Source organism: Impatiens glandulifera, chromosome 9 (genome assembly GCF_907164915.1).
Source record: "Impatiens glandulifera chromosome 9, dImpGla2.1, whole genome shotgun sequence".
NCBI classification, from domain to species: Eukaryota; Viridiplantae; Streptophyta; class Magnoliopsida; order Ericales; family Balsaminaceae; genus Impatiens; species Impatiens glandulifera.
Window position 1 is genome coordinate 32,393,438 of NC_061870.1, and position 27,539 is coordinate 32,420,976.

At 29.3% G+C, this 27,539-nt stretch overlaps 2 protein-coding genes across 3 annotated transcripts; one reads left to right on the plus strand and one right to left on the minus strand.

The window, feature by feature from the left end:
- Window positions 1–1,059: 1,059 nt before the first annotated feature.
- Window positions 1,060–6,278, minus strand: LOC124913700 (OVARIAN TUMOR DOMAIN-containing deubiquitinating enzyme 12-like). Of its 2 annotated transcripts, none has more exons than XM_047454115.1 (11): window positions 6,017–6,278; window positions 5,067–5,490; window positions 4,835–4,998; window positions 4,264–4,337; window positions 4,049–4,103; window positions 3,478–3,552; window positions 2,911–2,984; window positions 2,773–2,821; window positions 1,868–1,952; window positions 1,587–1,643; window positions 1,060–1,373 (listed from the first exon to the last, which is right to left on the minus strand). In XM_047454115.1, exons 2-11 carry the CDS (start codon window positions 5,419–5,421, stop codon window positions 1,294–1,296), a joined length of 1,068 nt encoding a protein of 355 aa, XP_047310071.1. In that variant the 5' UTR covers window positions 5,422–5,490; window positions 6,017–6,278; the 3' UTR covers window positions 1,060–1,293. The 2 variants fall into 2 exon arrangements, with proteins under 2 accessions (XP_047310071.1, XP_047310072.1); XM_047454116.1 differs by having other exon boundaries at window positions 6,048–6,277.
- Window positions 6,279–13,653: 7,375 nt separating this feature from the next.
- On the plus strand, window positions 13,654–14,550 carry LOC124915503 (kiwellin-like). Its single transcript, XM_047456228.1, has one exon. It carries the CDS (start codon window positions 13,676–13,678, stop codon window positions 14,336–14,338), a length of 663 nt encoding a protein of 220 aa, XP_047312184.1. The 5' UTR covers window positions 13,654–13,675; the 3' UTR covers window positions 14,339–14,550.
- The last annotated feature ends 12,989 nt before the right edge of the window (window positions 14,551–27,539 follow it).

Below are 27,539 nucleotides of genomic sequence, written 5' to 3' on the forward strand. Positions count from 1 at the left end.
TTTTTTAAAGATTGTGTTTACTACTTAGTATAGACATTGTTGTAAAAGAAATATGTATAATTTGTGCTGGATTTAGCTAATTAGTTATGCCTTACTATTTATTTTGTTCACACCTATATTAACATTTAAATTATCTTGTAATAAAAAAGAAAGCTCACATATATTACTATAAAAACTCAATATTAACAAGAAAGGATTGATAAACATGTCTAGTTAAAACAACTGTGAGTGCTTAATTTCAATTTGGAATGAGTGCTATATATAGAATCATAGATAATAATAGTTTAGCAAAAATAAAAATCATAGATAATAATACAAGAGATTTTTATATTTAAAAATAAAAAACAAAAAATGTGCCCAATTAATGCTAGACAGTTTTAGAGTGGTTGGAACAAGTTAAAAAAATTGTTTGAAAAGACATCAAAACAATTGAAGATCTACTTGAAAAAGGTCTTCAATATTTTCAACAATTTATTGGTCATTGTAAACCAAGTCACAAAAGTTATAAGACATATTACTTTATTCACTTTGTTTTCTGTGTAAAAATTATATGCATTTAATTTATACGTTTAATTCAATTGTCATTTCTATTTCAATATTATAAGTAAAATTTATTCTTCCAGATATTATTGGGTAGGTGTATATGGTAAAATTAATTAATAAATACATATTTTGATTAACTTGGTATTTTATTTTCTTTCTAATTGTTCAACTTTTTTCATGAGTAATGTGGCCTATATGTTGTCACTTTGAATTAAAAATAAAATAGAAAAAAGCAATGGATTATACATGACCATTTTCATCTGTCTCGTTTTCTTTTCTTTTGAAACAAAATCAATGGTTTACTAGAAATAAAACCATCTTAACCAAATCTCCAATAATTCAGATCATACCTAGGTGGGTGGAGACATATTTGGTTATGTATGATCAAATTAAGCATAATTCACTATGATTTCAACAATGATCAAGAAGATGACCATATGTATCAATGTGCTTCATCAAAGGGCATCTATGAAATGAACAATTGATGTATTCACCAATCTGACTGGACAGCATGCATACTCAAACATGCACAACTTATATCGATAGCTTGCAAGTCCAAAACAGTGATGATTGATTGATTAGTCATAGAATGTTGAAGACAATAATGAAACCATGCAACTGATTAAATTGTACATTTTAAATCAATTTTAATTTTAAATAAAGATTGTTCAAGATTATTGAGTTGCAACATGTTGGACGCCCAAACCAACAGAAGCACCGGCATTTTTCTGATGTAGGACTACTGTTCTGTCACTCATCTGTTGTTTCCAAAAAATTGTCTTCTGCCTCCCATTGCACTTTCTTTTTCCTCGACACAGTTGTCGGTACATCTGAAAATTGTGCACACATAATGTTCAATGTTCAAAGCATATTATCATTCAGAAAAAAAAAATAACAGAGCCAGAAGAGTTCCATTCAGAATTGATTTACAAATCAACTCATCATCAAAGCTGCACCAATTTTACTTTGCAAAATTCATTTGATCTAGAGAATACCACTTTTTCATGTGAAATAAGATGTGTTTGTGTGTCAATAAGTTTTACCTCCTTCTGGATATATTGAGTTGTAGTGCACCTCAGACCAAAAGCTTAAGAATATAACTGCACAAGATAAAGAAGAATAAATTCTTATTCCATACAAAAAGAAATTGCAAACATATATTTGGAGAAAGAGGAAAACTATATCAAACACTTATGTGTGCTCCCGGTATAAACACTTATGATCTTATGAACATGAGTTCTTAAGCTCGAATGCTGAGCTAAATGAGAACTAACAAGATGTAATCAGTAATTTAAACATGAAAATGGGCATTTGAGTTAGTTACCTCGTTGTGACCTCTGATCATGTGGAAGAATCTCAATATAGCACGTATCCTTGAATGATGTTATAACAAATATTTTTACACCATACTGTTGGAAGATAACCAATATACATAAGAATACAAGTTAATATCTTCAGCAATTCAACTTTAACAAAGGCAAGATAATAGTACGTAGATGTTTCTTCATACAATAATGAACATGACAGTCCATCTCATATATTACAACAAAATAATTAAAATTTCTTAATAGATCAAACACACAGCTTTAAAGTCTAGTCACATAAGAGCAAGGGGTTAACGACTGATAATCAGATGAATCTGCTCTGTTTTTTTCTCCAATTGAAGGAAGGGTGATACTTATCCAACCATGGATAACTACTAAGAATCATTTAAATAAAAAGTCCTAATGAGATATACAGGCTTCATCCTTGTACTAACCAGAATGACTAAATTCTATAGTCCCCCCTAATTTTACAGTAGCTTCAGTTTACTCAGGATTCCTAATAGTATTATAAGGGTAATATTGTATGTGAGAATGGTAGAGTTACTAGAGTATGTGTTATGTGGAGTTATTAATTAAGAATGACATGAATCTGGTTTCTAAAAACAATAAATAAAAAAGAGGATATACCACTGTAAAATCAAATAATTCTTCATTCATAAATCCACATATACATACTCTATTGTTGACGCAAACTTACTCTACCAATTACAATATTACCCTTGTATTATTTACTATTACTAAGATCTCTCTCTACTATTACTGTTAAATTACAGGAATTCTGCATTCAAACTTTATTTTCAATGAACTAAGACAAACTTGGAACAGATGAGGAATAATAACACATTAAAAATGCAGAGAATGTTCAACTTTGTTGATGACCTATTGACAGTTTTCAGATCCATACCGTATCTGCAGCTGCCTGCAAAGTGACGTGATCACCCCACTCACCAGTCCTGAGTTTTACATAGTATAGTATGTCCGATATTAAAATAATAAGAACATAAAATTAAAGTGTTAAAAATATTGAGGAAGCAGAAATTACTTTGACATCTTGTTTATGTAGTCAGGAAAATCCATGGGGACATATCCCTCATATATTTCGGGACAAGATTGAATCTAACAAAAAACAGCTCCATGAGACATCATAATGTAAATAGTAGTAAGAAGTTAATGAAATACCATTTATTCTAGATTCTGAATCAACTGCAATACCAAAAAACTAAACCAGAAAATATATCATTCAATTATAGCTCCTGGTGGATAAATACAGTGCCTTGTTTGATTTAGGGTTTTTTGAATAACCAAGTGGATATTTCCAAATAACCTTATTTGATGTAAGTTATTGAAAATAAAGTTATTTGGGTAAAAAGACATTATGGGTAGAATGTAATGAAAAATAATAATAATAATAATACTATAAATAGAGGGTGTTTGGTTGATTATTTGAATGACGTGATTGCTGAGTAGATTGTTGAATGAACAGTGGGTAAATTAATCTCAAATAACCCACCAAAAAAGAATGAAGTCTTAGGTGAATTTCAAGCCTTTATGCCGATACTTGTTTATTCATTAGGAGGACTTAATGTTAGTATACCCAAGGGACACTAACCTGATCAACAATTTGCTGTCTCACAAACTCATGGTGCTCAGAAGTACGATAAATCTGGTCTGACAGAGCCCGAAACTGGAAATAAAACATGAAAGGAGAGTAATGTGAACTCTTCATTATGCACATGGATGCAGATAATATCATATAGTTTACATAATATTTTCATGTATTTCAAAGTTGAATATCATAGAACTAAAAGCTACCATTAGCTGTGATTGTTACTACTTGACTACTAGGAACCAGTACTTGTTGCTTCAAGCCTCAGATTTTTAGTGGTATCAACTGTACAAAGAATTGAAAGGCAAGGAAAAAAGGGCAATCGTCTGCATTTCATTTTCTGTTCATTATTTTGGCTCGGAAAGAAAGGTGGAACAAACAAAAAGAACAGGTAATAACAAAATGCAAGTTGCAAAATGGTGTTTTACGTCGTAAGGGAAGAAATGTAAGAGAAGAGAAAATGAAACACAGAAAGAAAAAAAATAGGTCAAGATGCATGATCACCACGAAGAAAGAAATCAAACTTCACAATTTGGTACGCAATGGAGACACTATAATCTATAACAAGGCTAACCTGACAGTTCCCGTCTCCCAGAACTTTACACTCTACCAAATCATAAAGCTGCAACCTGCTCAGTACCAAACAAATTTCTAATATGAAGATTTGTCACCACATTAAAATAAAACAGAAAGGAACAAGGGAGTAAGGAGAGGGACAAGGTGCAAAATGGGAGCACAAAGTGAAAAATGTCAACTCTACCATATGTCCTGAGATGGGATGACGGATACCTGTCCAAAAGTCTTTGATGATCTAATGTCGCTTCATCAAAAGAAGGTATTTCTCCATTTATCTTGGGAACATGCTGCAAGTTTCCAGCAAGATACACTAATCAAGTTCCAATTCAAAGACCTGATTAACTACGATTAATAAATGTTAGATAAACTTCAACAACTATGTCTGAATTTTCATATAGAAAATGGTATAGTGAGTCTGAAATGTAGCTACACATAATACTCATGATGGGTTATGTTCTTAGATTCTATGTTCAAAAGGTAAATATGGAAAGCCAAAATTTTCTGGTTTTCTGGACCATAGCATATAGTGTAGCATATGAGGACAGAGATTATTTGTATTGGTTCCTAATGTTGTAAGTATTTATATTATTTCAATGCATGAAAGCTAAGTCTTTGCACGAAATGACAGATGGTTACAGCTAAGCACTCTGTTATGTGCTATAAAATAGTAAAATACATTTATGAATCATAACCCCAAACTAATGCCTTTTGGAAATGAATAATTTTGTCTGAAAAAACCTAAGAAGCCTTGTTGGTTTGTTAAGGAAACCCTTAAGACACTTACTGGAATAGAAACCATCTGAGTCAGCCTTTTGCCTATTTCACCATCAAGTTCATACCCATCCATAGGCTCTTGTGAATAAGTCCACTGATCCCCGTAGTTCAAATTTCTGTCGGGGATAGAACAAGTTCCTAGATTTTGAGCTTCCTCATGGCCGTTGTCAATGCCTAAAAGTATTCACAAAATAAGCCATTTGCATCAATATATAAATCACTTTTCAAATTAGTAATATAACCTTGGCACCATTCTGAGTCTCTCCCAATACCATTAGTGAAATTTTCCATAGACTGATCCAGCCAATCTTGTTGACAAAATGATGGTTGGACATTTCCATCCCCTTCATTGGGAGAATCAGTTACTTCATTAACAGTAAGTCGAGATAATTCATCCTGAAGAGTAAATGTAAAGAAACTATTCTCTGCATTGGTTGATTCTAAATCAAAACAGCCGTCTTTATTGTACTGGTCAAGGTAACAGTCCACATGATTTTGCATGACCATCCCACAGTAGCCACAATTGGAGAATGGATCACCATCGAAGAGCTGGAGTCCCCATCGAACAACATCGGGATCTTGATCGTAAGAGATCATTTGCAATGGTGCAACTTCTTTAGTTCCGCCTTGATGCCTGGTTCAGCTAGAGTGGAGCCAGCTAGTTTTCTGATAATTACAAAAACATTTTCAGATCCAGCCTAGGAAGGATGAAGCTATCTGGCTTCCTATATAAAATGCAACAGGTATAGAAAGAAACAGAAAAAGAAACAATTGACCATATGAACTGAAACTACAGCAAAACAAACCAAAAGAGGGAAGTAGACTTGGATTCTACCAAGATAGGTACCTAGCTATTAAAATTCCCAATTTAATCAACAGTTTTATGCATCTAATTTCTAGCATATGTAATGCAGTAACATAACTTGATATAGTACTAAGTGATTTGATAGTTGTTATTCCATATGAATAAATCACAACTCTACAAACTCTGACAATGCTTATGCAAGAAAGTCTGTAAATTTCAAGTCGATCTCATAGATTGTTGGGTGATCATTTTACCCAGTTTAAGATAACAAAATCTCTCCATTAACATAAAAAAATACAATAACTAACATATCCCAAAGACATTAACCCATAAAAAAATGAAGCAAGAATATAATTTAGTACAACAATTGAGCAATGACCGACTCACCGATGATAACAATGAAATGACAGCAAATTACCTAAACTATTTCCTAGATTGAAGCAGGAACATAGATTAACTTGTGAACAAGGAGAGCAGATCAAATAAGGAGTGAATGGTCGATGGCGGAATTTACAAGAAGAAAGCTTGCCATCGAGTCACTCAATCAAAGGTTGAGAGAGAAGAAGGAGAAAAATTGATATGGTTTAGGGCTATGCTTATACAGAGGCAAAATGCGGAAATGACGGACGTCACGAGGTGGAGGTACGGAAACTCAGAGATGATAAAAAGCGCATCTATCATGGCCCATAGCCATAGGAGAACAAATAATAACCGACTTGAAAAGAATGTTTTTTCATAAACATTATGCCAAAATTTAAACAAATATATATTGAACATTATGCAAATATATCAAATCACATCAATAAAATTTAATTTTAAATTATTTGTACAAAACTCATACAATTATTATTCAATTTAACGTGTTTAAATCGGAATTATCGGGATTATCGGCACTTAGGTTAAAGTTGGTCTTATCGGGACTTTGGTTAGAGTTGGGTATGGTTGACATGGACAAGGCTTCTTAGTGTCTGGACCTTTCAGTAGTATGTATTCTTATAAATATATATTTCTTTATTTCTTTATTTTTAAATATATATTTAATACATTTCAAATTATCTCAATATATTTAAATTAAATTGGTTATTTAAAATATTTTGATTGTTTTTTATATATATAATATACTCATAAATATATATTTAAAACTAAAAGTGTATCTGGTCATATGAGTAGTGTCGGTTGTATTGTGTTGTGCTCGTATTTGAGATATCGGAAAATAACACGAGTCTAATATCGTGTTGACCTATTGACGTGTTGTGAAGTGATTCATGCACCAACACGAATGAAGTGTATTAGATTACTTATTTTTTTTATAATACTTTTGTCAATCAAACACTTATATTGAGCTAGAAGATATTAAAAATATTTATTTTCAACAATTATTTTGTTCTACCAATGTTATTTTATTAATATTAGAAGGATTGAATCTATTCTGATTGTAAATAATAAAATTGAAATAATCTATTAAAAAGAGCAATGGTTTGCATTTCAAAATTATGGTTGAAAAGTGTTGTAATAATGTTAAATGAAGCTATCATATTGTGTGACTTTTGAAGTTCATAAATTATAGTTTAAATGTTAATTTGATTATACATTTCATAATTGTAAGTTATTTATTTTAATTATTGGTAGAGTTATGGACTTGTTTGATATTTTGTTATTTAAGGGGTTTGAAAATGATTAGGATTATGGGGGAAAATCCTAGTTAATTAAAAAATAATTTATTTGAGATTTTAATTTATTTAATTATTATAATATTTCTTTTATTTCAATATTTATATTTAATAAAATTAAGTAGATGTATTTTAAAATTTTAGTTAATAAATTAAATTATTTAATAATAAATAAATAAATAATTCTTATACTATTAAACAAATGAAAATAAAGTCATTCTCATGTTTTATTTATTTTAAAATATTAATACCATTTTATTAATTCATATATTTGTGAGCATATTTTTAGAGTCAAATAGTTATATATTTATTTTTTAGTTTATTATTTTAAAAGTTAAATTGTCACTCTAACTTAAAAGAGTTGACATTTAGTAAAGTCATTCTCATATTTTATTTATATTAAAATATTAATACCATTTTATTAATTCATATATTTGTGAGCATATTTTTAGAGTCAATTAGTTATATATTTATTTTTTAATATATTATTTAAAAAGTTAAATTGTCACTCTAACTTAAAATAGTTGACATTTAGTGTTTTAAAAATCAAATTTTCACTCTTATATACATAATATTATTTTAAATTATTTTTTATACATTTATTTTTGTTTAAATTATTTGTTGTACATTTATTTTTATTTGAATTTACACTATAAGTATTTACAACCATTTAAAATGTTATAAAATCGTTAATTTATATTAAAATTATGGACCAATTTCTCTTATACTATCCATTTTTTTTCTAAGTCCTACTCATTCTCAAATGATTTCGCATATGATATGTTTCATTTCCAAAAACGATTTTGCAAACTAAGGCAATAACGATATTGTTATTGGTCATTGTCTCCTTCATATTTATATATTATGTGTTTGTGTTGTATTCTCGAAAAAATTCTAAGCAATAAAGAATATTGATGTTGAAGGAGAGAAAGATATGTCTGATAATCATATAGTTAAATATAATAATATGATACAAATTACCAAATTTAAATATGATATCGTAACATAAAATCTGTAATATATATGTTTGAATTATAAAATAATAATTAATAAATTAAAATTAAAAATGTTCATGTTCGAGACATTTTAATGGAATATAGACTGAAAATCAAGTTTAAAAGAAAATAAAAAAAATGTCCCGAACATGGTCATTTTTTCGAAAAAAAAATTAATTAAAAAAAATATATCATGTAGATAGATTTGTGGCTTTACTATTTTTATAACTTAGTTATCCAAATCATTTATCATTTAAAGACTCAAAAATAATATAAACAACAAATTAAAAAATTAAAAAATTCTTAAATAAATAAAACCCTTTAAAAGAATACAAGTATGGCTCTCGACTTAAAAAAAAACTATCAATAATTTTAATTCAATATATATATATATATATATATATATATATATATATATATATATATATATATATATATATATATATATATATATATATAAACTAGTATAATGACAAGATAAATAAATTAACATTACAAATTTGAAATAAATAATACTCACATATTTGTGGTCGTCATTATCATTACTGTTTTTATCGTCTTCATTATCCTCTTCGTCGTCAATATTTATGGTCTGAATATGAGGGTACTCCAATGGTTGGGACAACCTAGTCATTGTATTTCTCCTCTCATTCATCGTTGTTATCGGTATTCATAAAAAAATAACAAATTTGATAATAAGACATTCACTTAACTTTTTTTTCATCAACACCGACCAATTCCTCTTCGACCTCTTACTCTCATTACTCGGTTAACCAACAATATCATTTCTTATCTAATAGACATCTCATATTACTAATCTTGTGATCTCACTTCTACACTCAACCATCTCAGCATTACCAACATTTTTTACCATAACTTTTGGCAAACCAATCATCTCATCATATTATCACCTTTTACCCACACTTCTTCGATAAACTAACAAATTCATTCATACATTTAACCATCAATATTTTTTGTTCTCCAATGAACATCTCATTACTAATCTCGTGACCTCACTTCGAGTGTTTTGTACATCAACAATCTCATATCATTATTGTGACATCTTAACCATCACTTCTACAAACCAACTACCAATTCAATCGACCTCTCATCTCACGACCTCACTTTCACACTTCGGTCAACCAACCATCTTAGTCACACATTTAACAACCAATATTATTTTTTCCATGGACAACTTTCATTACTAATATTGTGACCTCACAAATTTTCACCCATCTCTTATCCCTCTTCAAATCAACCACCAAAATCCCAATTGAACTCTCAATCTCGCGACCTCACACTTTTAGAGGTCTCTTATTGCTCGGAAAATCAATCACCAATCTCAATCAATCTCTAATATTATGACCTCTCACTTAGGTCAATCAACATCTCATTCATATACACTTTTAACCACCAATCACAATCGATCTCTAATCTCGTGATCTTACAATCATTTTTATCGGTCCTTTATCCCTTAATAAATCAACCACCAATCTCAATCTTATAAGCCCCTTATCCCATGGAAAACCAATCACTAATCTCATCAACCTTTCATCTTGTGACCTCATATTTTCACATGCTTCTAATCCCTTGAAAAACTAACCATCAATCACAATTGACCTCTAATATCGTGATCTTACAATCATTTGTTATCATCCTCTTATTCCTCGACAAACCAATAATCAATTCCAATTGACCTTTCATCTCGTGACCTCATTACTTTCACACGCCTTTTATCTCTCGTCAAACCAACCACCAATCAAAATGAACCTCTCCATCTTGTGAAATCACACGTTCACATGTCTCTTATCACTCGACAAACCAACCACCAACTATCAATCTCAATCAGACTTTCACATGCCTCTCTTATCTCTTGGCAAACCAATCACTGACCTAAATCAATCTTTTATCCCTCGACAAACTAACCATTAATTTCAATGTTATTGGTCTATTATTCATCGGTGAACCAAATATCAATTTCAATCGACCTCTCCTCTCGTAACCTCACACTTTCACACTTACATGTCTCTAATCCTTTGACAAACAAACTACCAATCCCAATTGACCTCTAATCTCATGACTTTACGATCTTTTGTTACTAACTAACCATCAATCTCAATCGTCCTTTAATCTCATCACCTCATGATAATTTTTTATCGGTCTCTTATTACTTGACAAACCACATCTCAATCACAATTTCACAAGTCTCTTTTCTCTTGGTATGCCGAGGATATTAGTCTCTTATCCCTCTGCAAACCATCCATCAATCGCAATCATATTTTTACATGTCTCTCTCGGTAAACTAATCACCAATTCCAATCACATTTTCACATGCCTATTATCCATCGACAAACAAATCACCAATCTTAATCATATCAAATCAACCACCAATCTCAATCACACTTTCACACGCCTCTTATCCCTCAACAAACCAACCACCAATCTCAATTGACCTATAATCTCATAACTTTATGATCCTTTGTTACCAACCTCTAATCCTTTGGCAAACCACATCCCAATCACACTTTCACAAGTTCTCTTCTTATATCTTCTCATCCTATCCATTCTCAAGCTTTTACTAAGGTATTGTCATGCCCTAGATCTAAACATTACTGAATCCTAATTCATAGATTATCACTGGTATCAGAGCACCTTTCTTGGCATAATGGTGGAAACACATATGGAAATGGAATTGAATGAAATTCGATGTCGTAGTTAGGCACAAGACGAGTGATTGTCGGTGCAGAATGCTCACTTTGATCGGATTGAAGCATTGATGGCTTCCATGGATGTGGCAATTAAACGTTTAACTCCAGCATCATGTAGCAATAACCGTGAACTAGGAGGTGCAGAGGAAAGAGACTTTTGAGGCGACAATTTTCCCGATCACAAGCGAACTAAGGAAGCGAGAAATCGGAATGATGATCGGGACTATCAGGATCATATGTACCAACCGCCGACGAGACTTTCGGAGATGGATTTCCTAAAGTTTAACGGCGATGAGGTAGATGACTAGATCTATGGAGTAGAGATGTTTTTCCAAGTGGATCGAACGTTAGAAGAGTCCAAACTGAAGTATGCCCATGGGCCAATTCTTGATTAGATGGTATAATTCCTCTGATGATGATGCAACATGGGAGGAAGAATCTTGGTTGATGGATCATTATCCTAATTTTTTGCTGTCAGTGGGAAAAACTACTTCTGATTCTCAGCTTGTTCGTGGTCGAACAAGATGTGATGGAGAGGCTAATGTTACGAAAGAAATTGAGAATTAGGGCTGTGAGCCCTAGAATAAGTTGGCGGGTATAATCGTCAGCAATTATTTTACAAATAAGTTGTTTTATCAACAAATATTTTATATTTTAGTAGTTAGATAAAAGGGGGGAAAGAAGTTGGGTTGGACAACTGTAATTGGTTTTGGAGGGAAAAGAAGTTACAATATTTGAATGATTAAGAAGACAACAATTTGAGAATACAATTCATTCAACCAATATTTCAATCTAAGGTTAGTCTTAACTCTCTCTTCTCAATTCTTATTCTCCTCTACAATTCTAATCCAATCTATCTGATTGCAGAATCTGTAATCACAATTCTCTTCTTATCTCTTCTCATCCTATCCAATCTCAAGTTCTTACTAAGGTACTGTCATGCCCTAGATCTAAACATTACTGAATCATAATTCATATATTATCACTCTTATCTCTAGGCAAACCAATCACTAATCTCAGTCGACATTTAACCCCATGACCTCACATTTTGGTCAATCAAATATTTAATTCATATTATTTTAACCATTATCATTTGTTACCGGTCTCTTTTTGTTGGCAAACCACATCTCAATCATACTTGATTAAAGGGTTGTATTTGTTTTGTTATGTTGCAAGTTCATTTTTATATTTAACCGTTTCAAGTTTATGAGCGGATTAACCCACGATTCGACCTAAATATTTATTTACTCTCACATATATATTCAAATTAATTACAGTTATCGACTCAACAAAACAAACAAATTCAAATTAAGCATTATTATTATTATTATATATTTTATAGTTAGTTAAAAAGTTAAATTTATATTGTTAAGAATGTTACACTTTAATTAAATTTTGTGTTATAATTTAAAATATAAAGATTTATTAGCATAGTTGGTTTAAAAGTTATACTTATTTTTGATAGACTGGAAGTTTAAATTATACGTATACAATTTTTTATTTTATTTTTAATCGTTGTTACTCACGATCTTACTCAATTATCTATTTACTGTTTTATATAAATATATATATATTCAAATTAATCGTAACTTTTAATCTCATAAAATAAAATTTTGAAATTAAATATTATTATTATATATAGAAATAAAACCAAAATCAATATTGACATCTGACGGTAAAGTTGCATACACAATTTCAGCCGTGACTTCTTATTTTTTAAAGATTTTTTCATTATTTCATAATGGACATAATCAAAATAATGTCGGAAGTTGCAACACTAAACATTGAAAGAAAAAAATAATAATATGAACATATTTTTTTTTGTATCTCCTTAAGTCTCAAAAACTTGATTGGACAATTTTACTTTTTATGGGATTGTGGTAATTACTTTTTTTCTAATAATTAATCACGCCAGAGTTTAACCTCCCAATTTCATTGACTTCGATAAATTAATGAAATTCAATCCAGTTAGGTTAGGGATAAAATTAATGAAATCTATATATAGGACTCGTAGCCACAGCATGCAACACCTCACTTGCAAGTTGCAACTATAGTCCCAGTTGTCCTTCCTATTTTTTTTTCTCCTTTTCCAGATCTCTATAATATCATTTACTTTTATTAAATTTAAAATTTAAATTAAATTAAAAGCTGAATAATCACCTGACTAATTATAATGCTAATTAAGTTATCTAGAATTCTCAAATTTCAAGGAGTTTTCAATTTTCTATATTAATTGATGTTATTGTTTTCAACTTGTTTTTGATACGCATAATTAGTTTTGATGATATAAGCCTTAATGACATAATAACATTATCCTTCTTAATAAATATATTAAAAGTCAAATTAATCTTATATATGGAAATAATTAAAAATAAGAGGAAGGATAGGGAGCACGACTTTGGAAGAGCAACTCGTACAGCGAAAGTGACATCGCTGTTATACGAAAGTGACATCGCTGTTATATAAAAGAGACCTCGTCCCTTTTGTATAACAGCGAGGTTATTTTCGTATAACAGCGATGTCACTTTCACTGTACAAGTCGTTTCCCAAAGTCGTGCTCCATTCATTTTTCTAAAAATAAATTCAACTTGCCACATATATGTGCAACTATAAAAGGCAACACGGTGAGGGAATTATGGCCATATATCAAGATCATCACATTATTAATTAATAATGGCTGCAGTATCCTCAATCTCATCCTTGCTTATAGTTTTACTCTTTCTCCATTTCTCCGCTTCTTTTCTTCCCACTACCACTGCTTTATCATCTTGCAATGGTCAATGCCGGACGTTGAACGACTGCGCAGGCCAACTCATCTGTATCTCCGGTCGTTGTAACGACGACCCTAACGTTGGGACCCGCATATGTGGCGGCGGTGGATCACCTCCAGCTCCATCTGATGGTTCATGTAAACCGTCGGGAACTCTTAATTGTAAAGGAAAAAGTTACAGTACCTATGATTGTTCGCCACCGGTTACCTCATCTACTCCAGCCAAGTTGACCAACAATGATTTCAGCGAGGGCGGGGACGGGGGTGCGCCGTCTGAGTGCGACGAGCAGTTCCATTCGAACTCGGAAAGGGTGGTGGCGTTGTCGACGGGTTGGTACAGTGGAGGGTCGCGGTGCGGGAGGACGATAAGGATCAGGGCTAGTAATGGACGGACCACAACTGCCAAGGTGGTGGATGAGTGCGATTCTAGGAACGGTTGTGATGCTGAGCATGCTGGTCAACCGCCGTGTAAGAACAACATTGTTGATGGATCGGACGCAGTTTGGAATGCTTTAGGATTGAACGTTGACTTAGGTGTCGTGGATGTCACTTGGTCAATGGTCTAGACGTACTAGTCACTTATAATACATCTTTAATTTCGGCCAATAAATAAATCCAAGTTTTTAAATAATTTCAAATAATCGAATAATAATTAAGGCTCAGAAATTATTGACACTTTCTTATTGTATCATTTTAATTCATATATATCCTTGTTGTTTGTTGCCTTAATTTCTTTTCTTTTATTTTATTTTACAATAAAAGGTTATTTTATATGGTTAGTTAATATTACCATAACTAAAATGAACATAGTTTTTTTTAGTTTTTTTAATTAGTGATAAAATGTCTCAAAAAATATGATTCTCACTAATAACCTACGTCATAGAATAGTTAAATCTCGATCTTATTAAGTAAAAATTACATGAAAAACATGACGACAATAAGCAAGTCTATTAAACCAGATAATTTTAATTTTCTGTCTTCTTAGATCTTAATCCTCAATAATAATAAAATATTAGATTACCTCAGCTAAAACTTATGAAAATGTATCTCTTCAAAATGGAAGCTTATATGAATTTAATTGTTTTAGAAAACAAAATAGTTAAGAATATCCGTATATTTGAATAAGTAATTAATTAAGATTTTTCAATCCTTATTGTCTAACATACCGATAATACGTTTCACTTAATAAACAAGATTCTATAGTCAGTCAACAACAAGTTGAATCCCTAGAGGGTCCATCGTAGTTTCTACATGGTGTAATTTTCTTGCTCATTACTTAAGAAGAGCTTTATGAGATAAAAGTCTCATTGTGTATATTTCTCTTTAAGAATGATCATAATAAATGGTTAAGACAATTATGAATCCAAATAATAACATATTCCATAGGATAGTTAAATCATGCTCTTAAAATATAAGTAAAAATTACATGACAAACATGCATTAAAATGAGCATATCCATTCAAACAAAATTATTTTATTTGCCTATTTCTTATCCTGTAATTCTGAATAAAAAAAGAAAAAAAATTATTAGCACATCAACTAACCTTGTGAGTTGTGAAAGCTTATATGAATTTAATTGTTTTAGAAAACAAAATAAGTAAGAACATTTTTTTATTTGAATAACTAATTAAATAAAGAATAAATATATGTAATAAATAAATATTTTAAAAAATAAAAATATTTTAATTAATTGTTTAAATAATTTAATTTATGAAATAATATAAGACAATTTATGATTATTTTCAAATATCTTAAAACAAATTATATCATTTTAATTCTTAAATTGCTTGATTTATTAATTAAAATATCAAATAGTTTAATTTTAATTTATTAAATTTTAAATTTTAAATAAAAGTATAATTTAATAGTTTAAATCAAATAATTCAAAAAAAACTGTATTTTCTTATAAAATAAATATTTTAATTTTATAACCTATATTTTTGTCTAAGACCAAATAACAAATTATAAAAGGATATATTGCTCTCAAGTCGTGATTCCCTTTATACATTACTAAATGAGTCTTATAATGTTTTATATATAGATTAATTTTATGTGTGCACATTTAAAAATTGTTTTTCTGTACTTTAGTCTTCAACTAAAATGTGCTTTAATTTATCTAATTATTGAAGTTGGGTGGAGTCATTTAATTTCTTTCACTACATACTCCAATTTATTAGTAGGGGTACATATAATTTATTCAAGAGGCTATTAAATTCTTGCCTAATATTGTCCTTGTACTCACTTATCACAATTATACACATTGATTTTCGTTTTTAATTGTGCTCTTCGTAATAATTACTATTAAGAAAATATTCGTGTATAACTAATTATTAAATTTTCATTAAAATTGTTTTAAATTAAAATGAAAGAATAATTTTGAATCAAACTATTATTTTTAATAAATAATTAATTAAAAAACATATATACAAACTCACTGTAACTATTGATATTTTTTAATATTTGCCCATGAATTATATTTTTGAGTTATGATTCTAAAGTATTGTAGAAGTTTTTATTTTAATAGAAATTAAACTTAGTCCCTTCAATTATTCACATATCAATATTCCCCGAGCTATATTGGTTAATTAATACTATAAAATGACATAATTCTTTAAATTAAATTAAAATGTATTTTTATTTTTATTTTTATTTTTTTAATTGTAGTATGATAGCAGCATGATCATGAGTCTCCTGACACATTCTTAACTTATGAAGTTAAATGAGAATTTGTAATCTTTAGTTTATTAATAATCATTCTTACCTTTTAAATTAATATTAATAAGTTAATTAAAATGTTAAATACATTATAAATACCCCATATCAAACTTCTCTTAAAATAAAAGAATAATATAATTATTAAATTAAATCAGTAATTAGTTTATTTACTGATCTTGTTAAAATTGTTATTATTTTTTTCCTAAAAAGAAACTAATAAAAAAATGTTTTGGTCAAAGTCTTGAAAGTTCGTCCCTTTCTGGAAAAAATATAATAAAGTGAAGTCTCTATCACAATAAAGTCTAGAAGTAAATAAAAAATATTTTATTTTTGCCAACTAATTATATGGTTATTATTTTTAAATAATAATTTTATATATGGAGTAAGGAAGGAGTAAAGAGTATATAGACGGGCCTAGATTCTGGACCACCCTAGATGGCCCAATTACATTCTGTTTGCTAGCCCATCATTTTCTTTTCTTTTTTTGCTAACCCAGCCCATTTATTTCACTTTGCCAGTTTCTTACAAACAATTATACCACATTCCCCACTGGGCCCACTCTATTTTTCTATCTTTTCTTTTAATACTTGGTCAAAGTGAAATATCGTGGCAATTAATGGTGAAAATATTCCAACCATTGAACCATCTAACCTAGCATTTTTTTTTTAATTATTCTGGTGCAATTTGTAGAACCCTACTATTTGAATATAAAATAATCTAATATATATATATATAATACAAATTTAGAATATTTTATATATAATATATGATCCTTTGAATGAAATATCTAAATGTAGTGACTAAAAGTGTCGAAACATGTCATTTATTCCATTACCTGCTGCGATGACCATTATATGTTAAGGGCCAGGGCCCGCCAGGCCAGACTTCAGAAGCCCACATGTATTTATTAATCATCACCATGTCAGGCTGTGTGGGCCTTCTCCCCATCCCATCCCATCCTTCAAGTTATTTTTTTCTCTTTTAACTTACATTATTTTAAAATAGTAAAAAAAAAAAACAAAACAAAAAAAAAAAAAAAAACCTAGTCCCAAAACAAAATTACCACAGTGAATTAAGGTGGGTAACATAAATATGGCATCATGCATAAAACAAAATGAGGTTGTGACAAATAAATGGTAAGAAATAAGATAAGAAACGAACATGGTATTCCCGTATGTTACGGGGGCTGCTTTTATTTCTTAATTTAGGCTAGATGGCCAATATTTTATTGTACAACTACTGTTGTATATATGTGGAGCCAAGGGAATTTTCTTTCTCAAAAACAATATTATTATTGGAGATCAAATGATCATTCATTCACACATCCATCACATTAACATGACATATTTTTTCATTATTTAACCCTCCTTATAATTATAGACTAATAATCAATTAAAAGTGGAAAAAAAATAACAACCCATGTCAAGAATGACTTTGGTGATTTGATGTATTATATTTTTTTTATTAAAAAAAATTAAAGTAAGTGAGAGAAGAGAAAAAAATAAAGGAGGGCCAAGGGTAGTAGGCATATATATTTAATTATTGTCACATTCAAATATCAAGTGGCGAACAAGAAAAGAGAAGTTTGAGTACAAATATCAGAGAAAGAGGGGTAGGAAATAGGAATAGCATATTATATTTTATTTTATTTTGTTATTAAATCAATCATATGAATGGTCATTGTGACACCAACATAAATATGAGACTATTTATTTATTGTTAACCCAAATATGTGAATATTCATTTCATCTTCCCTTTCTTATCATTCATGCTTCATTTACCAAACTATCCCCCATCTTAATTTCATGTCTACTTCCATATAAAAGTAGGGTTACCATATCTTTTGTATTTTCAAAATACATTTAATTGCATTTAACTACCTTACCAATTACTACAGTTTATTGCGAAAAGTCATGACTCATTGATCCTTAGGATAAATTAATCACCCCATGATAATAATTCTTATTTCACCCATTCTTTGACTAAGCTTGATTCGGACCAATAATTTCATATTTTTTATTATTAATTTACCCAATGAAAGAGGTAATTTTAGACTAAAATTGTGTGTTGTAGGTTGTCCAATAAGTGAAAAGTTGTAGCCTGACCAGATTACTCAGTATTAATATTTTTTTAAGGGTAAGATATTTTTTTAATTGAATATTAAGATGATAATATATATCATATGAAAAGTGATATTCTTTTTATGACCATCATTATATTAAAAACTATTTAAAATTTAAAAAATAGGTTTTTTTTATTTGGTATAAAATTATTTTGTTATCATGATTTATTTATTTTATCATAATCTGATAATAATATGTATATTTGACTTCAATTAGTTATTAAATAAAAATTCATCATAAAAATTAGTTTCTGAATAGTATTTCATATAAAATTAGACTTCAATTAGTTGTAATTTTTTTAACTATGATTTATTAGATAATAAACTAGATAACTACACGGTGCCTTTAAGATTGAAAACAAATTATGTAATTTGTTAATTTTCTTCAGCTGAAGAAATCCATGATATTTTTTTTGCAATGTTTTCATAAGTTGTATTTTTTGGTTAGTACTTAGTATATATATATATATTATTAATTTATCTCTTTGTGAAGATAATAAATTTATAGTAAAATCCAAACAATAATATTTAACCTAGCTATTTAATCACTAGATACTAGATAGATAGATCAGAATTATATATAAATTTCAAACATCAAATTATATTTAAATGACACAAATAAGCCCTAATCAACAAGAAACAAGAAGGTTGTGTCCTTCATCTTTTGTATTGAATTTCAAAAGGTCCAAAAAGTAAATATTATCATGATATGGAGGGTTATAAAGTAGCTGAAATCTATATAAGCTTTCAAAACTTTTTTCTATATTCTTTACGCATAGATAACTATACTAACTTTGATTTATATATATTATAAAACATTAATTAATATTTAGGCAAATAACTTTTGACAATCATCATATTCCTCCACCGATATCAATTGAAATCGTCATTAGTGAGATATTATTACTTGAATCGAATTGGGTATGAATAAATCGTTAAGCATTAATTGCATATTATATAAGCAGCAATTCTAAGCATTGCATATTCTTTTTTGGCTGGGCTCATTTGGCCAGTGTAATTTTATGTTTCTTTTTTCTTTAAAAAAATATGTATTCATTGTGTATTCGTATAATTAATATTAAATAGTGATGTGTTTATACCTTTTAAATTATTTCATAAATAGGTTCTCTCGAACTTATAACTCCCTCCATTTAGGTTAATTAATTCAACTAGCATTTAGCCCGTGCATTTGCACGAGTAATAATATAAAAATCGTGAAAAAAAATTACGGATAACATTTTTTGACATTTTTTAACCGTTATAAGTTTATGGGTGAGTCAACCCATAATCCGACCCAAGTATCTATTTACTCAACATCATTATATATTAGTTAGTTAAAAAGTTGAAGTTATATTAATATTAAAACGTCCCGCGTTTATCAAATTTGGTGTTGAATTTAAAATATAAAGTCTTTGTAGCCTAGTTGGTTAAAGAGTTGTACTTGTTTTGTTAGGTTGCAAGTTTGAAACATACCTCTAGCATTTTTAATTTTATTTTTAACCGTTTTAAATTTAAAAACGGGTCAACCCACAATCCGACCCAAGTATCCAAATTAACCACAGCTCTCGACCCGGCAATCCGGACACTTTAAAAATTAAGCATCATTATATATACATAGATTAGTTAGTTAAAAAGTTGAACTTATATTAATATTAAAACGTCCCGCGTTTATCAAATTTGGTGTTGAATTTAAAATATAAAGTCTTTGTAGCATAGTTGGTTAAAGAGTTGTACTTGTTTTGTTAGGTTGCAAGTTCGAAACATACCTCTAGCATTTTTAATTTTATTTTTAACCGTTTTAAATTTAAAAACGGGTCAACCCACAATCCGACCCAAATATCCAAATTAACCACAGCTCTCGACCCGACAATCCGAACACTTTAAAAATTAAGCATTATATATATATAGATAACCAATAAATGGGAATGACTATCCTTGAATAAGATAAGATGCATCTACTTATAACTATTTAATTCTATAAAAAGATTCCCATAACAATATAAAAAATAAAACAAAAAGAACAAATCATCCTGCCTAATCCCACTTGAACACTCAATAAATTTTCTTACAATCTTATTTTTCTTAAAAAGATTCCAATAAAGAAGTTTAATTTTAAATAACTCATAATTTTTCTGAATGCCAACAACACTTAAGAGCTAGTTTGATCTGGATTATTTGAATTTATATGGGATTTTACTCAATTTCTTATAAATTATATCTTTATGGTATTACTATCATTATAACTATAAAATCACTTATGTAATCAACTAAAATATTAAAATACAATTATCTTAATAGAATTTAAATTTTAAATATAAAAGAAATTATAGTAATTTAACAAATTAAAATTTTAAATAATTTTTTTTAAACAATGCTTTTTAAAAAAAAACCCTGTAACAAGTAACCAGCCCTAAGAGCACAATTGGCTATCCAAAAACAGGAAAAACAAAATAGAGCAAATATTAAAGATTAATTACAACAATGAAAGAAAAAAAGAACTATATAAAAAAAAAATCAAACTAATTATATAAAGAAATTGCAAATTGTTAGAATTAGAAAGTATCGAGGGCGTGTACGGATAAAGGTTTTTTTTTTAAAAATAATTGAATTATTTAAAAAGTAATGATTAATATTGATTTTGAGTAGGTAAGAATATTTTAGGTAAAATAATTTAAGAGGTATTAATATATAATAAAATGATAAAAAAAAAAAAATAATTTAAAATAATAAATATTTTAATATTTTGATTAATGAATTGAGTAATGAGATTAGGGTTGTAAATGAGTCCAGTTGTTCGTGAGTGTCTCGCGAGCCGCTCGGTCAAAACTCGACTTGATTTTATTTTGACAAAATTCGAGTCGAGCTCGAGCTCATATAATAGTTACTCGATGTTTTGTCGAGTTTTATCGAACCTAAAAATAAAAAATATATTTATTTTAATATTATTAAAATCTAAATTTTAAATAAAATTTTAAAATATAATAAAATAAATATTAAAATACTTTAAATATTTTAATATTATTATTAATAAAAAAAAACTCTATTTATTTATATATTATAATTAATAATACTTTTTTTAAATAAAATAATTTTATTTATATTAAATTAAATTTTGAAATATAATAAAATAAATATTAAAAAACTATACATATATTAATATTAACTTTTATTAATAAAAAATAAAATTTTAATATATATATATATTATAATTAATAATACTTTTTTTAAATAAAATAATTTAATTTCTATTAAATTAAATTTTAAAATATAATAAAATAAATATTAAAAACTATACATATATTAGTATTAACTTTTATTAATATAAAAATAAAATTTTAAATAAATATTAATTTTATAAATTATTACTATTAAAATTTAAATATTATATGAGATAATATAATATGTTATAGTTTTATTTATATTATAAATTTATTTTAATTATTATAATTAATTAAAAAAATTAAATAAAATAGTTTCAGTGGTCTATAATTATAATTTAAATGTCATTTAATTTTATTGTTATTATTTTCTTAAATTACATTATAATATTTTGATTTTATTAAATTAAAAAAATATTAACTTAAATTAATTAATATATTTATTTAGAATGAGTTTATATATATAAAAATAGAATAAATTTCTTTATAAATATTTAATTTATATGAGATATATTTATAAATTAATTAATATATATGTTATTCAAATATATTAACTTTATTTTTTTAGTATAATTATTTATTTATTTGAATTATTTAAATTTTAATAGGGTATGTTATAATTGAATTTATATTGTGATTTTATTTTTATTTGAGATAATTAATAAAATTATTTAAAATGAAATAATTTTATAATTTAATTTATATTAAAATAATTAAAATATAAATAAATATTATATATATTAAAATAATTTTTTATTAATATAAAAATAAATATTTAAATAGAGGGTAATTTGGGTATTTTAATTAATAAAAGGATTGATTTGATTGATGATGGGATGGTTGGGTTTTGGGATAAAACTTGGGTTTTATCCCAAAAACCCAAAGATCAAACGAGGCCTAAGTTAGATTGACTCAAATTCTAGTTAGTGATTTTTAGACAATACAAGAATATTTGAGAGAGAGAAAGAGTTTGATAATAATAATTGTATTGATCGAATGTTGTTTAAAAAAAATACATTTGATGTATATAAAGCTAATTACAACTAAACTACTGCATTAAGATGTGTTTGATATGATATATTACACCACCATTAGTATAATATACTTATACTAATAGTGAAATAATAAAAGTATTTTGGTTTGATTAGTTTTCTATGTAAAATCAACTATATAATTTATATATTGGATGGGGTAAAATTAGTAACATCTCCTACCGTTACAATGCAGTATTAAAATTTTAATTTCTTTTTATTATTATTTTTTTTAATATTTATATTTATATAATCAATAAATAAAAATAATATTTTAATTTCAATATATATTACTTACCTTTTTTTAGAAAATAAACTTATTTTTATAAATTTTATTATTTAATTTTAATAATTAAAATGTTAATCTATTTTTAATAATTAACGTTTATTTTATAATTAGTATTATAAATAATAATAATATTATTATTAATTATAACTATTTATTTTTATATAATATTAATAATTTAAAATAATAACATAATTATATTATTATTTATTTATTTGATATAATATTTAAACTAATTAAAATAAAATTGAAATATTTAAAATATCAATAAATTGAAATAGGAATAATATTAAAGAACAATTAACAAAGATAAAAATAAATTAAAATAATATTTTATTCTTTTACTGAATTTTATACTAACTACCAAACACAAATTATAAACTTATACAATTTATATAATATCTTATACTTCTAATCAAACAATAATAGTATATATAATTTATACATTCTTATACCTCCTTATAATTTATACATATAATTTATACCTTATATATTGTACCTCGTAACAAACGTAGTATAATGATAGTACCCAACTACCCCATTAATGATATACTACCTAACTACTCCATTAATTATATACTACTCAACTACCTCATTAATGAGCCTAATACCTAACTACTTCTCAATTGTTTTTAAAATATTCCTTGAAGTGGGCTTACTTAAACGATTGGGTGTCCCTTGGGCTAGGAAGATTAGCACACTGTGAAACCAAGACATTAATGAAACTCAACATCCCATTAAATGGACTGTGACACTATTGGCCGTAACATTCTCCCCCACCTAAGTCATGGTCGTCCTTGACTCGACCTTGGACTAGTACCTTTCAATCTTCTGTCTAAATTTCCACAAGTGATCCTCTTTTTCCCGGCTATTCTCGGCATCGGGTAAACTTTCTCACCTTACAAAGTATTCAATATAAGGGAGACACACCTTCTTTTAATCTCCCTATGAGATATGATTTGTATTATGTCTTTATCGAAGAAGGTTGTGATGGTGGTTGCTGCCCAACTAGATTGTCCCATTTCCGCATCCTCGTGAAACGGCTTAAGTTTGCTTACATGGAATACTTGATGGATCTTTAGTCCGGGTGGCAACTCCAACTGATATGAGACATTCCCCACACGCTGCTCGTTTTTAAACAGTATAGTCTCTCGTATCTGTGCATAAGCCCTTGAGCTCAAATTGTAGAGACTAACAATGTTGCAGGAGTAATTTCCCCATTCCTCGTACCTCCTCTTTAAACTCGACTGTACGCCTCTTTAGATCTACCCATTTCTTCATCTTCTTGGTGTCTTCGTCCAAAGATGCCCGAGCAAGATCTGCTTCCTCTTCTTAGGATTTGGCGAGAGTGAAGTTGGACTAACTATGACCAACGTAACCTGTGGTCAAACTTTGTGGAGTTGATGGTTGTGTGGTGTCTTTCGCCTTAAGCCCCTCAAAGGCCTCCACACACGCTATTTGGACTTCCTCTCGTACTTCCTCTTTTCCCTTGGACCCGTCCTCATCATCCATCCTTGCAAAAGTGGTAAATGTCTATTTCCCACGTTTACGACCTCAATTGAACCGCAATGTCGAGAGCATGACCGTTCCCTCTAATTCTTTTCTTGTTGGTATCAAACTAGTCTTTCCGTGATACAAAATGATTAAGGAATCAGAATAAGGCATTATACAAGCACGTACCTAATCGAACATTGTAGTCTCAACACTACATCGTATTTTTCCATAGGGACTAACGTAAACGAGATTATTCCATTCTAGTCTCCGATCTTGGCGTGCTCTTAATTTGTCTCCCCGGTCACTGACTTAGTTGTTGTATTCATGGACTTTATCATCCCTCTCGTTAGATGGATGTGAAGACCTAACACCATAGCCACTCTTTCACGCATGAAATTGTGAGTAGCTCCCGTATCCACTAGTGCTCTAATGTGCCTTCCCTTGATCAAGGAATCCACGAACATTGAGTCCCTCTTTGTTCCCTTGATCGGTTTTGCAACACTAGCCTTCACAACATTAAGTAGTCTTAAGGCTCAATTGAGTTCATTCTTCCTCATCGGAGGACTCAGTTTCTCGAACTGCCGCAATATTTTTGTCTTTTAACGGGCACATGAATTTTATGTGGTTGGTAGTACCAAAAATGTGAGAAGTTCTTGGCTTACCCGATTCTTCGGTATGCCTTCCCGAATTGTTGTTTGGCTGCCACTTCTTGGGTGGGCGGTCTTCCCCACCTTTCTCCTCATCATCTTTGATGAACTTCGGTCTGTCCACGAACACCTTGAGCTCGATCAGCCTCTCCGTAACCGCAATTGTCTCAGAAACGTTCTGAACCTTGGCTCTTTTTAGTTCTAACTATGCCCAAGTTTATAGTTCATTAACAAACACGAATAAGGTCTCCTGTTTCGTTGGACTATGTAACATGAACATCAATTCTTAGAACTCCTTCATATACTCCTTGATGGTCCTATTGTGCACAAGTTGACTTAACCGTTTTTGTGCCTCAAAATTGGCATTCTCTTGGAAGAATTAACACTTGAACTCGGTCTTGAAGTCTTCCCATGTTTCCATCCTCAACGTACCTCGTTCAATGTATGCTTCACGCATTCTCCACCAAAATAATGACATCTTTATTAGGAAGAAAGGGCCTGTCTACAACTTGGTGCGATCATCAAGTATACTTGATGCCCGGAAATATTGTTTAATGTTCCAAAGGAAGTTCTCAACTTCCCTTGTACTCCTCGATCCTTTGAATGGAGTTGGCTTGAGAAAATCCATTCGATGAGGTTCTGCACCTCAAAGTTTCTCTCCATTCCACCCAATCCGACCTTCCATCGCATTGAGCCTCTCCATCATTTCCCTTCGGAGAGCGTCGATCATCGCATGGGCTTCTCTTTGGATTGTCTCGAGTACTTCCTATCGGATATCATTAATATCCCTCGAACCGATCATAGCACTTCGTCACGAATGCTACAATTTGAATTGTTAATAATCTCCGTGACCTCATTCTCCAATCTTTTACCTACCTCATCCAACACTGACTCTATCATCCACCGCACTAAACGCTTCAAGAGCTTCTTGGTGCTCGCTCATGTCTTTTTCAAGCCGGGTCACTCGCGCTTCCATGGCAGTACCTCTCTCGACGGACTTATCCCTCTGAATCCCTTGTCCTTATGTTGAACAGTCGGAACCTTAGTGACGATAGCACTGAAATTCATCTCTTACAACTTGAATTTCAAGTACAACCTTCATCTGATACCATTTGTCACAGGTTGTGACACTAATGAGCCATAACATCAAACTAGCTTAGCTCAATTTGGCTCATTTGCAGTCCAAGTCCAAGATGTGATAGAGAGAGAAAGTGAAAAAATATTTTTTGAATTTTATTTATTCAAATAATCTAAACCGAACAAGACCTAAGTTTGTTAGGATAAATAATAATGTTAAATGAGAAAAAGAACTACAAAGACAATTTTGAAAGAATAGAAAATACTTGAGAATATAGTGAACTATAGTTTTAATTAATATATATACCATATTGATGGCTCTTCTCATTCTAATGCTAGGTTTTTATAAAGATGAGGCAATTTTGATAAAGGTGAGGCATGATGAGGTAAAATCGACCATATGTGATGGTATGCGGTGACAAAATGTAGATTATTTTCCTGTGGGTCATTGTTTTTATTTTTTTTTAGTTTTTCTCGTACGATTACTTGAGAGATAAGCTGTGGGAGTCCAAGATACCGTCTAAGATGAGTAATGATAGGGAGCGGGAAAAATCCTGACAAGATTGTGTAGGGAATGATTTGTCACATTCTAATTGGTTTGAAAATCTAAAAATTCTCTCTCCTATTAAATTTTCAATCCACTTAGAATGTGACACATCATTCCCTACACATTCTTGTCAAGATTTTTACCGCTCTCTATCATTACTCGTCTAAGATAGATATCATTTTTTTGCTGGAGTGTTATTTAATGTAGGATTTTGACGAACGACATATGTATAAAAAATTGTATTAAGACAAGTCATTGTTGAATTTGCCTTATGGAGGTCGAAACGTTGTCTCACCTTTTCTGCATTTTCGTTGTATTATCCTGAGGTGGTGTGCATTTGTAGTATTTTGTGGAGCATTACAAGAATCCAGTGGGTGATTCTTAAGTTGGCAGGTTTGGATTGAGGCAACAAATATGACAGTTTGATTTATAGGGTTATTATCCATATTATCTTCTGCTAGATTATTTGGTTAGAAAAAATTGACGTACGTTCAATGATTGTATTCAAGTGATACGTATAATTTATAACGTTATTATTACTGAAAAATCCGTGGAGTCGGATGGGGATCATCGTCTTTTTAACCATCTTGGTGCACATTAATTATTTTGTTGTAGGTGGCTACCATTTTTTTTTTATTCTTCCATCTTTTTGTCTTTTTTTTTTATATTTTTCTTATATCACTAATCACA

Coding starts and splice junctions, on each gene's coding strand:
- LOC124913700 (XM_047454115.1), bottom strand. CDS start 5,421: ATGATCTCTTACGATCAAGATCCCGATGTTGTTCGATGGGGACTCCAG. Junction 4,999..5,066: donor AGACTCAGAATGGTGCCAAG/GTTATATTACTA, acceptor GAATACTTTTAG/GCATTGACAACGGCCATGAG. Junction 1,644..1,867: donor TGATCAGAGGTCACAACGAG/GTAACTAACTCA, acceptor TATCTTGTGCAG/TTATATTCTTAAGCTTTTGG.
- LOC124915503 (XM_047456228.1), top strand. CDS start 13,676: ATGGCTGCAGTATCCTCAATCTCATCCTTGCTTATAGTTTTACTCTTT.